This window comes from Elephas maximus, chromosome 22, assembly GCF_024166365.1.
Source record: "Elephas maximus indicus isolate mEleMax1 chromosome 22, mEleMax1 primary haplotype, whole genome shotgun sequence".
NCBI lineage: Eukaryota > Metazoa > Chordata > Mammalia > Proboscidea > Elephantidae > Elephas > Elephas maximus.
The window spans coordinates 48,356,259-48,369,891 of NC_064840.1; the positions used below are offsets into that span (position 1 = coordinate 48,356,259).

Here is a 13,633-nt window from a genome sequence, read left to right on the forward strand (position 1 = left end):
GATGGAAATGGCCTGTCACCAAACATTTTTTTTATCCAAATGCTGACTGCACTGAAAATGGTGTTCCCTTACAAATTACAAAAATGGCTTATTAATTAATTCCAGGACATTTTTGACTGGACATCTAGCAAACGACCTTGTTACAGAACTGCCCCATAGGGTTTCCAAGGAGCAGCTGGTGAATTCGAACTGCTGACCTTTTGGTCAGCAGCCGAGCTCTTAACCACTGTGCCCCCGGGCTCCAACAAAAACTCTAGGAGGAAGAATTATCATCATTCCCATTTTAGAGATGAGAAAACTGAGGCACAAAGAAGTTAAGTAATATTGTCCAAAGTTACACAGTAAGTGACAGAAATGGGACTCTAATCCAGGAAGTCTGGCTCCAGAGCATTGCCAGAGTAAATTGCTCCATAGGGCTTTCAATGGCTGACTTTTCACAAGCAGTTCACCAGACGTTTCCTGGGTGACATCTCTGGGTAGACTCAAACCTCCAACCTTCGGTTAGCAGATGAGTGCTTAAATGTTTGCACCACCCAGGGACTCCACCACAGGAAAATAGACATTTATTCAACACCAGGAAGCAGGTGATTAGAAATTGCTTTGAAAATTATTTTTGGATAAGCATTCCTATAGAACTGCTAGACTCTAGAGCTCAGGCAAAAGGAATTTCATTTATCTTTGGATATCACTTGTTTATGGATCGCCATAGCTGGGCCCTGTAGTAGGTGGTAGGAATGTTATCTCCAATACGTACAACAACTCTACGAGATGAATGTTATTAGTATCCTTTCATAGATTAAAAATTCAAGGCTTAGAGAACTTAAAAGCCAAGATCACACAACTGGTGAGTGGTGAAGTCAGGCTTCAAAACCAGGTCAGCACTAAGGCCTCCTTCTCTGATATAATGATCAGATCTTAGAAATGACTTTTTTCCACCTGTACAGATGTACTGTCAATGTCTACAGCATTTAAACTAGAGTTTAAAGTACTCAGGTCTAGACATAACAGTGACTCTACCAGCATTTCTCAAAGTCAGGCCTGCTGACCACACTGGCACCAGAATTACCTGGGACTTGTTCAACGTGCAGATGTGGGTACCACCCCAGTGCTGCTGAATTAGCATCTCTGCACGTCTCCATGGGAGTTTTATGTATCACAAAATCTGATGACAACTGGGTTATGCCTTAATGGTCATAGTTCACAAAGCATTTTCACATTTAAAAAAAAAAACTTAATTTTTTTATGATTCTCACAAAAGAGCTATTATGTATTTAAAAGAAATAAACACAGCCTTTCCTTCTAGATAAGGAAACCAAGGTGTAGGGAAATGAAGCTACTTGGGCAAGGTCAGATGACTACACAGAAGATTACTGTGGCCCGGGACCAGGACTTAGCCTCTAAATCCAGGTCTTGAAGAACTCCTTCATTCCCACACAAAGCAGGCTCCCCAGTTGTTTCCTGAACCTCTATAACCCAAAACAGAAATGACCTTGGAGGATCTTTCTTCTCCAAGCTTCTACGGGGTGTTATCAGCCACTACTACTCTTCACTTTTGAGGTGCTTGTCTACTGATCTGTAGCTGTTTCTCTATAGGTATTTATCAATCCAGATCTGTAGTAACGGTTAACTTTTGCTGACTTTTTACTATGTGTGTGGCACTGTTCTAAGTGTCTTACATACATTTACTCAACGAGTCTTTACAACTCTAAACCTGTTGCTGTTGAGTTGAATTCAACTCATCGCGACCCTATAGGACAGAGTAGAACTGCCCCATAGCGTTTTCAAGGAGCAGCTAGTGAGTTCGAACTGCTGACCTTTTGGCTGGCAGCCGAGCTCTGAACCGTTGCGCCACCAGGGCTCCAACAAAAACTCTAGGAGGAACAACTATTACCATTCCCGTTTTATAAATGAGAAAATTGAGGCACAAAGAAGTTAAGTAATTTGCCCAGAGTTACACAGTAAGTAATGGAAATGGGACTCTAATCCAGGGAGTCTGGCTGAGGAGCCTTGACACAATGGCTATTTGTCTATCTACCTCTCTTAGAATACCGTTTAATTTCATAAGGTCTTTAGTTGAAGCCATGAGCATTAGTTTTCTTTTTTTAAGCATGTAATTGATATTTCAATAAATCACTACATACTACAAAAAAGAGCTACGTGTCTTTAACCAGAATCCAGAAAAGTAAGTCTATCTGCTCCTCAAGCTGCCCATATGATTATAAAACATACCCTTTCATATTCAAGATCTACTTATCATCTCTTGCCTATTAATACAGTGAAACCCTATGAGAGCCAGAATTCAACAGGAATGCCTTGTTTTTCTGGGCCTTGCAAGTTTCCTGTCTTTGGCAGGGTGCTTTCTTACCACTTTTCTATCACTCGACATTAGTGGAAAACGCAGTGAAACTGAGGAGAGCTGAAACTCAGTTGGACTACCTTGTTTTTCTGGGTCTTGCAAGTTTTTATCTCTGACGGTTCACTCTTACCATTTTTCTATTGCTCTCTATTAAGGAAAATATTTGCATTTTCCTTCTCTGCCAGGTTTCCACCTTACACAGGTTCTGGCTCTCAACGGTTTTACTGTACTTCATAACCACCAGCTAATGACATCAGAGTTCAAGGATTTAAAATAAAATGGGACACCGAGTCAGAACAGTTACATGGGTGATCTGAGGACATAGGCCGTATTTGCTTTCTGAAAAGGTACTGTGCTCCTTAGCTTCTCTGGTTTAGCTGGTGCTCTACCAGGTTCCAGACTCAGGCCATGCTTCCCCTTGGCAAGGATACACTGCTTTGGGGAGTTCTTGATGTCCTCTCCAGGGGGCGTGGTGCTGGTCATCTTCTCTGCATTGGGGAACTGGGTCAGTAACCTCAGGCTGAAGTCTTCTCGTCTCTCATACTCCTTCCCCCGGTAGATGAAGATTTTATTCTGCAGGTCAGAGGCAGAAAGTGTAACAATTAAATATGAAGAGGGAAGGGAGAACTGGAGACCTTGGTCCTGAGGAAGCCACTGTACCCCAGTCAAAGTTTAATCTACCATCAAGTCTCACTGAGTAACTCTTACATGCCGCCCAGCAACAACCATCGTATCTGATCCTTGACAAGGGCATTTGGTTTATTTGCAGAGTTAAGTCACAGACAGACAAAATACCTAGAGCAGGCTACTCAGTGGGGTCTGTGGACCACAGCCAGTCTGCAAATGGCCTGTACTGATCTGCAAGGAAATAAGAACTTTGTGCCCCAATGTAAATCAACTACATCACTGGGCATGCTGTTTAATTCACGCTGGTATTTTTTTTCATAGACTTTCTTGATGAGAGATGGCAGCACTTTGATTTACATTTGGGTACAAGCTCCTTATCGCATTATGATCCAGTTACAGTTTATGGACCGGCACTTGGAATGGCACTGCCTTCGAGGGCATGATACTAAGAACAGAATCCATATGTCTTCAGACACAGTGATACAGTAACCACATGGCACGGCACACAGGTAGCAAATAGCTTACAGCGATCCCTAGATAATCCTGAAAATCACTGTGGATGGAAACAATTTAAAAGAAAGTAACTACATTGAATACGATTTCCTCAATTCTAAAATGCAGCATTTTCTCTTTAATAAAACGATTTTTTTTTTTTAACAAATGGTGCTGAAGAAATTTCCTAGGCTGTAGGCAAGGGAGTAGTTGTCTCACAGTGGTTGTCACCTGTGCAAGTACAAATTTAGCTCTGTTTTGAAGGTATCTGCTCATCTGATCGTCACTGCAGAGTAGTTTGCACTGTTAGCCTCACATGATTCATTTTTAAGTAAAAGTTATACATACGTGGTCTTACATGCTTTTAAAAATCACTTATCCAAGAAAAATCACTGCTCCATTCATATCACAAATACTGATAAGGAGTACTGAGTTTCTGTTTAGGGTGAATAAAAACATACGAAAATGGATAGTGGTGATGGCTACACAACTTGATGAATGTAGTTAACATCACTGATGTGCAAACTTAAAAACTATTAAAATGGCAATGCTTTATTATATATATTTTACCATGATAAAGTTAAAAAAATTTTTTTTTTAACAAATAGTAGAGATATACTGGACTTGAAGATACCCTGCTCTTTTTAGTGGAGGAAAATAAAAAACAAGTAAAAAATTAGTAAACTTTGTAATTTTAAATAGTATAAGCTCTGAGAAGGCAATATACCTCTAGACACAACAACGGAGGGAGTAAAAATTGCTAGATCTTTTGGAATAGATCATAAAAATTTCCCAAGCTGGGAAAGACCTATGTGACTGATTCAGGTGTTATGAAATTCCATCACTGAGGCAGAACTGTGCTTGGCAAGGGATCAGAGTAAATAAAACGCTAATTATATGATACAGACAGTAATTGTGAAATGAATCAGAGAAGCAATCAAGTATGAACTTGGCTGGAAAGAGAAGGCTTCAAGGAAGACAGGGGACTTAAGCCTAGATGGACAAGGCGAGGTAAAGGGAAGGAGAGAGGACACCAGGTATGATAAAGGAAAGAAAGAATAAGACCCAGGGGCATAAACTACAGCGTTCAGGTAGAAGAAATAAGCTTAGGCTGGTAGGAAGGGCCAGGGTATGAAATACCTTGAAAGGCATGCATAGGTTTCAAAGGCCTGGGGAATCACCGGAGGTTATGGAGTGATGGAGAACATGACGTAAGTGCTTTAGAAGACCTAATGGGAGAATGCAGTACATGTCTACTGAAGGGACCACAGGCAGTTCTGAGTGGGAGAAGAAGTAACAGGAGCTGGTGTTTGACTGTGTGTGAATGGCAGAGGAGATTAGGGAGTCAAAGGATTCTGAGAACAGTAGCAAAGGCAATGGTGCCACTGACAGACGAGAAGACCTGGTTGGGGGTGGGAGTAAGACAATAATATAATTTTATATATTCTGAGTTTGAGGACATAGTCTATAATATGAAAGAGCATTTAGAATACATCGTTCATTAGGGTTTTATATTTTTCAGCACACTTTAACAACACATAACATCTACAATCTACAGTTTACAAAGCACTCCCACACATTATTTATTTAATTCTCAAAACAACCTGTGATGTGGCATTATTTCTCCAACTTATGGGTAAGAAAACCAAGACTTAGTGGTTATGAGATGTAGGCAAAATCACACAGCACTCAGCAGATGACTCACACCCCAATTCTTTGAACTTGAAAGTCCAGTGTTCTTGTTTTCACTGAACTACTACAGTCTTCTACTTCATATCTGTTATTTCAGGTGGTACTCATAATAGTCATATACAACAGGTAAAAAAAAAAAAAGTTGTTCTTGGGTCAATTCTGACTCATGGTGGCCCCAAGGGCTTCACAGCAGGACCGTTTTCCAAAGGGTTTTCAGTGGCTACAATTTTTCAGAAGTACATCGCCAGGTCCTTCTTCTGAGGTACCTCTGGGTGAATTCAAAACACCAATCTCTCAGATAGTAACTGAGTGCTTAACCATTGCACCACCCAGGGACTCCTATACAATAAGCTGTTGTTGTCAGGTGTTGTCTAGTGGATTCCGACTCATACAATCCCATGTGCTAGAACAGAACTGCTCCATAGGGTTTTCTAGGCTGTAATCTTTAGGGGACTGGATTGCTAGGTCTTTCTCCCATGGAGCTGGTGGGTGGGTTAGCCACCAACTTTTTACTTACCAGCTGAGCACTTAGTCACTGTGCCCCCAGGCTCCTAAATATAACAAATAGGGTAGGCATAATTATCATCTCAGCTTGATTAGGATACCCAGATTAATAGCAAAGCTAAGATAGAAACTTCTACAAGCCTCCTCACAGACCCTCTATTTTCCTTGTGTTCTCTCTCTAGGCCATCTCATATAAGTGACTCACTGATTTTTATCCCCAGCCTAGAACTCTCCTTTGAGTTCCAGACCCATATATCAAATTGCTTGCTAACATATTTTGGATTTTCCAAATTTACCTCATGCTAACCAAAAAACCAAACCCGGTGCTGTCAAGTCGATTCCGACTCATAGCGACCCTTATGTCCAAACCCAGACTTTTATAAACAACTTATAAAGATCTCAAAGGCCCTAAGTAATCTGGTCCTACTACTTCTCTGATACCCATTCTCCTACTTGGCCTCTTGTTCATCCTTCTCCATCTCACTGTCTAAGACCCCCACTGTCCTCTAGATAGCTAATGGCTTGTTCTCTCACTCTTTTTTAGATTTTTGCTCAATTGTCACTTTCTCATTGAAGTCTTTCCTGTTTGTTCTTTTTAAAATTGCTATTCTATTCCCCACCACTGCCTCTTCGTCTACCTTTCCTGATTCATTTTTCTCCATGATACTTACTGAGTATCTACATTAAATGAGGCGCTGTTCTATGCCATCTGATATACTAAATATTTTACCTTTTTTTAAAAATCATAACTAGCTACTTTATGTCTAGCCCTCCAGGATAGAATATAAGCTCCATAATTTCTAAGACATTGGTTCATTGGTTTGTTTTAAACTCTGCCTCCAGTACAATACGCATAGTTAACAGGATTTCAGTAAATACTTATTTAATGAATGGATTTAGTCTCTCCTTCATGGCGTTATCTTTTCCCAGTATGTTGTCTTACAGAATGGGGTCCGTGGCCCTCCAATTACACAGGCCAGAAACCTAGGAATCATTGCTGACACCTCTCTCTTCCTCTCCCAATTATCCAATCAAGCATCAAATGCTGTTGACTTAATCACTCTAATCTTTTCACTTCTCTCTGAAGTCACCACTGGTCCAGATTACACAGATACCTGCAGTAGTCTCTTAGTAGTCTATCTATACATGCTTCCCACCCATTCACCATACCAAAGTCAGATGATCTTCCCAACAGTTTCCCTGCTCCTCTCAGGATGCAGACAAGACAGCCCAGCTCTCTTGGTTCCAGCTGCAGTAGCCTGCTTTCATCTCTAGGCACTTGCAGTGCTCTTGTGTGCTGTTTCTTCTGCCTGGAAGATTCTTTCCTATCCTCTTTACCTCAACTCTCAGCTCACTTTTCAGACTGCAGTTGAAGCTTAAAGTTACTAGAAGTCTTTCATGACTTTTTTTTCTTTTTAAAGAAACGCAGATATAAGTTGCATACAGTAAAATTTATCCTGTTTAATGTGTATTTTTTGGAGTTTTGATGAATATAATCGTGACCGCAATCAAGACACAGAACAGTTTCATCACTGCCCAAAATTTCCCCATGCCCTTTTGTAGCCCAACCTATCCCCGACTCCCAAATAAGCACTGATGTATTTTCTGCCTTTATAGTGTTGCCTCGGCAAGAATGTCATATAAATAAAATCACAGAATATGTAGCCTTTTAAGTCTAACTTCTTTCACTCAGCATAATGCCTTTGAGATTCTTCTGTGTGGCTGTGTATATCAGGAGTTCATAGTTTAATATTTTTGAGTAGTATTCCATGGATATACCACAGTTTATTTACACTTCAGGATGTGCTTTGGAAAAATTAGCCATTGAAAACCCTATGGAGCACAGTTTCTACTGTGACACACCTGGGGTCGCCATGGGTTGGAATCAACTCGATGGTAACTGGTTTTTTTTTGTAATTTTCACCAGTTGAGGGACATTTAGGTTGTATCCAGTCTTTGCTGACTATGAATAAAGCTGCTACAAAACATTCACATACAGGTGAATTTGTGTGAACCATAGCTTTTTATTACACTTGGACAAAAACTGCCTGATTATAGACTCTTACAGTACCTAATACCTTTCTTGGTTTCAATTTTACGTTTATTTGTGTGATTACTTAATTAACATCTCCCCCATTAGGTTGCAAAATTCACGAGGGGAGGACTATGCCTCACTGTAATTAGCACTATATCTTTCTTTTTTAAAATTCTTTTCATTGTAAAATAACATCACATTATAAAAATTTTTGAGAAAAAAAAATCAGCCTTCTTTTCACTGTTACAACAAAACTACTTTTATTTTAGTGAAACTCTTCCAGTCTTGTCCTTGGGATATTTGCACTCAAACTAGCTCTGGCTGGAAATAAAATGAACAACTAAATACATCAATCCACACTTTTCCTCAGCTTGACCTGTAGCAGCAGACTAATGGAGGGGTGGTTCCGTTGTTCCCTTTTCATCCCACCTGGGAAAAGTCATTTTACTAAAGGTCTGCCAGCGGATCAGTAGTGTCCGGGGGTGTGGGGTGAGGAGAAGGGGCGAGTCTGGCAGTGCAGGAAGCAGTTTCCCTCCCAAACCTCCCACAGTGAGAACATGGGTCGGCAGCTGCTCACACACTGCTGCCCATCTGGGAATGAGATCAACACATTTCCTCTTTAAGATGACATGGCTTAATGGCTTTGTGGACCACCCTCAGATTTCTTACCCGTAGGAAGGAAGGAAAGCCCTGTCCATAGTATCCAACAGCAAAGTATTCAGGCTGAGGCCTCATTGCCTTAATGATGTTCTCATAAAACGAGGCTCTTTTTTTCTGAAAACAAAGAAAGACATTCCATTGGAAGGTTACAAGGATGCTGTTGGGGGAAAAAAAGGTCAGATTCTTTGCTGTTTCCAGTGTAACATGGAGAAAATGAAAGGTCTTTGTAAAATATCTTGTAGGCACAAGTATTATCCTTTACTTAGATCAGATGTTCTGGACCAGGGGTCCATGAATCAGCCTTGGAGAGTCCGTGAGTCCCTGAAAGCACGTGTGGAATGATGTTCACGTGTGCTCTTCTGTGTAGGGAGGCTGTGCAGAGCTGTCACCAGTTTCTCCAAGGAGGTTCAGGACCCCTAAAAGATTGGAAGTACTTCCCGAGGTTCATGGAAGGTGGCTGCCCTTAACCAAAGACACAAGGGAGAAGAAAAGACCTTTCTGATTCAAACAGGTGATTTGGATTAAAGTCACTGGTTCAGTTGCAAGTGCCCAGAGGTGGTGGTGATGTTTTGTTTTTCAGTATTTGGTACCACCTCTATCTCCAATTCTTTACAAGAGGGGTGGCTTCCCAGATATGGCTCATAGTTACAGCCAGCCTTAAGGAAAACAAGATAGGTAGCCAGTACCTTGGCGTTTGGAGGAATGCCCCTAAACCCCTCTCAAAGTCCTCTCACAATGGTTGTCATTGTTGTTAGGTGCCACTAAGTTGGTTCTGACTCATCGCAACCCTATGTACAAGAGAATGAAACACTGCCCAGTACTGCACCATCCTCACAATCATGCTTAAGCCTGTTGATACTTAAGCCACAGTGTCAATCCATCTCGTTGAGAGTCTTCTTCTTTTTCACTGACCCTCTACTTTACCAAGCATGGTGTCCTTCTCCAGGGACTGGTCTCTCCTGATAACATGTTCAAGGTAAGTGAGATGCAGTCTCGCCATTCTTGCTTCTAAGGAGCATTCTGGCTGTACTTCTTCCAAGACAGGTTTGTTTGTTCTTCTGGCAGTCCATGGTATATTCAGTATTTTTTTCCAACACCATAATTCAATGGTCTCAATTGTTCTCTGGTCTTCCTTGTTGCCTAGCTTTCACATGCATATGAGGCAATCAAAAATATGGCTTGGGTCAGGCACACGTTAGTCCTCAAGGTACTATCTTTGCTTTTTAACATTTTAAAGAGGTCTTTGCAGCAGATGTGCCCAACACAATGCATTCTCGATTTTTTGACTGCTGCTTCCATGACTGTTGATTGTGGATCCAAGTAAAATGAAATCCTTGACAACTTCACAATGGTTAGCATGTCTGTTTTACAAAGCGAAACTGGTAAAGTTCATTGTCAAAATATTTTCTTGGAAGGGAACATTTTATATTACAAACATCTCAGCTCAATTTAGTTTATGAAATTAACAAGTGAATATTTTTTCTGGTGACAGGACCTGGTATAGCACATTGGTCATTTTTTTTCAATGTCATCTGGACAAACATCTGCTCAAATAAATTATGAGTACCTGACAATGGGAGATCTGACCTTTTGTGACTTCTTTACTAAAAATTATCAAACATAATATTGTGTTTTTGCCTACCATTGGGCATTTAGCAGGTCATTTTTGTTTCGTTGTTAAATAGCTGACCTGTGCCTACAACTATGTGTAATACACAAGTTCAGGGAATGGTCCAGTGGCAACTGGGAAAAGGAAGAAGGCAAAATAAATAAATAAATCAGAATCTAGCAGAAGCATTTTACAACTTATCAAGATATCAAGATGTATATATTGGTGGCATTCTTAGAAAAAAGAACCAAGGTTCAAAGATGAGCACTTCATTCACTTAGCTGGGCCATGGGGCTATGGACGACAGATTAAGTAACTTTTGATGAATAGGAAATACCAGAGAATATCTGAAATATGGATGGTGTCAGTGGAAGGCAGAGTGAGTAAGAAGTCAGAGGAGATGGGCCAGGAAATGGGGGGACCACAGAGAAACAAAAGGTACAGAAAAGGAAGCAAGGGCTATAGAGAAGGACCCTGGAGAATACTGAGGAAAGCTTGACCCAAGTCACTATTATTCTGAGGCTCAGTATTCTACCACCCCTTTAGGGAAAGCCTATTCAACGGACTTGAATCTTTTATCAAGGATAACCTGAAAAAAACATAATAAAACTTTGGATTACACCTTTTTTTTTTTAAAGCAAGGTTTACTTTTCCATTGTAAGGAATATAGTTGGTACTAACTTGTTTAAACTTAGAAGAATATTTTCATAAGCACTAATTTTAGCAACCTTTTTAGAACCTTAACATTCCCTCTCCCTCCCTCTATATTGCCCAGACTCACCAGGAGATTGCCAAGGCCCTCGTAGTCAAACACTTTGCTCTCGTAATTCTCAGCCAACTCTTTGCTCAGTTTGATAGCCTTCTCCCACATCTTCAGAAAAAGAAAAGTAGGGTTGAAAGTGGAGAACAAAGCAGCCATTGATCTGGCTGCAAAATCCATCTGAGAGAATCGCTGGGAATGAGTAATAAGTCAGGTGGGTCGAGCTTCTGTGGATGTTCCTGGCTCGTTATATCCATGAATCAACTAAACCTTTTTTCTGACAACATAAAGCTACCACATCTGGCTGCTTTACCGGAGAACATCTTCCTGTGATTCTGTCTTCAAGAATACAGAGAACACTATGTGTTCCAAAACAAAGCAATATTGAGCTTAAAGTTAAAGCACTGAAGACAATTGAATGTGGAAGAAAAGCAGTTCCAAAGCCTAGGTCCACAGAGAACAAGAACGTCTTAATTGCAAGGAAACGAAGCTGGTGTTGGACTCTGGTTCTGGAGGGTGTGTGTGTAGGTGGGTTTTTTGGGGAGATGGAAGAGAGGTTAACCCTATTGTTATGTTTTCCATTTAGGGTATTGTTTTCTATTTCTACCTAAACTCTCTTAGGTTCACTAAGCTCTCTTAGTGAAAGAATTTTAGGAAATGCCTGATAGCATTTATGACCATGCAAGTTACAACCTAATACACATAGTTGGTGCCTGAGGCTAGTATCTCAGATTGAGCCCTCTAGTCGTTTTGGTATTTCATAAAATGTCTCTTAAACCAGTTGCCGCTAAGTCGATTCCGACTCATGGTGACCCCATTTGTATCAGAGTAGAACTGCACTCCACAGGGTTTTCAATGGCTAATTTTTCAGAAGTAGCTGACCAGGCCTTTCTTCTGAGGCACCTCTGAGTGGACTGAACCTTCTGGTTAGCAGTCAAGCACGTTAACTGTTCGTACCACTCAGGGACTCCAAAATATCTGTTACGTGGGTATTATTAAAAACGCAGCATCTGGTAATTTCCTGTTTCATTCTTGTTAATAAGGTGCTATGTTCCATTGTTACTGGTTGTTGAACGAATGTATGTGCAGTCCACATGCAATTATAAAACCTTTTTAAATTGACAATCTTTTGGAAATCATTATTTGACAATATTTCCCCTTTTGAAATTTTAGGGCCTTGATCACTAAACTTTAATAAAGGCTCTAAGATATACCATACCAAAACCATTCTCAATCAGCTGGGTGAGGTGGAGGAAGCCAGACAGCAGCATCGCTGCAGTTAAGTGAAGCAGCCCTCCTGAGTTCCCTCCTCTGCTCACCAGATGCTAAGTTACAGAAGAGACAGTCTAGCCTTTTCGCTGGAAATGCTTTCTCCAGCTGACCAGAGACCCCACAGGATCCTGGCCTAGTTGATGGGTTTATTTTACCTTCTGGGAAGGTAACACTGGCGTTTAGGTTGCTTGTTATCTACAGTCCATGGTGCCAGTCAGGTAGTGGCTTGGGTACAGGGTAGGTACCAGGTGCTAACCACAAGCTCTTGAGGATGCACGGAAGATTAAGACACCAGCTCCTGGCCTCCAGCAAGATTTAAAAGGTAAAATTATGGTGCTTGAAAGTGGGGCTCTGAGCTCCCTATTCTATTCTTCAGGCAAAGCGTCCCCAAGATAACTGATCTTTATTACCTTTCATACCTTAATTTATCTATTCATTTTCTCTCTCATCAAAAGTTCAACATTCAAACATACACAAGGGAGTTATAAAAACTGAGTCATTTCCCTCTCTCCCCAGTACAAAAACAAACAACCCAACACTCACTTTTCCTTTGTCAAAATATGCTATGATTTCTTGATATAGCTTCTCTTTAAGCTCTTGCTGGGTATAAACATAGTAACTGTCCCTCTGAAGCAAATGGGGTACGCAGGGCTTGTCAGACCACTAAAACAAAACAAAAGCAAAAAGAGATACATTAATATAATGAACATTTGGCAAAAAGAGATCAGGAAACATTTATATATATCTTTCACTCGTTCATATTTTATTTATTAAACACAAAAATCACACACACACTACCCACTCCAAAACAAGCGTCAAGCCTAATGGAGAAACATTAGAGGCATTTCCATGAAAATCAACCAAATGACTATTGTATTAAAGATATCATTAACACAATCAGACAAAAGAAATTAGAAATACAAAAATGAAAAGCAGGAGGTAAAACTCTCACCATTTGCAACTAATATGATTATATTTCTTGTTATCCAAGGGAGTTAAATGAAAATCTACTACAAACAGTAAGAGAGGTAAGTTAGTTAGAGGGATTAAAAAAAAAAACAATATATTTAGAAACGAATAGTTTTTATATACAGAGAAAAAAAATCATACGCAGATGAAAGGAAAAATAAGACCCCAACAAAAATAAATCCAAAAATTCAAAATATTTAGGAGTTAATATAATAAGGAATATGCAAGACTCATATGCAGAAAACTTTAAAACACCTTCAAGGATATAAAAGTAGGCCTGAACAAATGGAAAGCCATAACATGCTTTTGGATAAGAAAACTCTATTTTATAACATGAAAATTTTTATGAAATCAATTTTAAAATTTCATGATTCAAAAGTTCAGAAGAAAAAATGACCAAAAAAGAAAAGAACAGGTGGGAATACCTGAAAAACAAGAGTAATGAGGAATAAGTACCAAATAATAAAGCATACTATAAAAAATTAATAATTCAAACAGTGTGGTACTGGTACATAAATAGAGACCCATGCAACAGCATATAAAATGTGGAAATGGAATCCCCTTAAATACAGGAATTTAGTACATGATAAAGATGACATCTCAGGATACTGAGTAGCTATCCAGGGAAAAGTTAGATCCACACCTCATACCTTACAC

The 13,633-nt window shown here is 39.9% G+C and overlaps 1 protein-coding gene across 3 annotated transcripts in view; it reads right to left on the bottom strand.

Moving 5' to 3' along the window:
- Positions 1-13,633, bottom strand: part of DOCK5 (dedicator of cytokinesis 5) — a 274,051-nt gene that overhangs the window by 75,200 nt on the left and 185,218 nt on the right. For all 3 annotated transcript variants that reach the window (XR_007515000.1, XM_049866956.1, XM_049866957.1), the window contains 4 exons: positions 12,551-12,670; positions 10,757-10,846; positions 8,376-8,480; positions 2,788-2,929 (listed from right to left, as the gene is read on the bottom strand). Coding sequence is in view for 2 of the 3 variants with exons in the window: in XM_049866956.1 (XP_049722913.1) it covers positions 2,788-2,929; positions 8,376-8,480; positions 10,757-10,846; positions 12,551-12,670 (457 nt within the window). In the remaining variant the exon portion in view is untranslated. The remainder of the gene's footprint in view (positions 1-2,787; positions 2,930-8,375; positions 8,481-10,756; positions 10,847-12,550; positions 12,671-13,633) is intronic.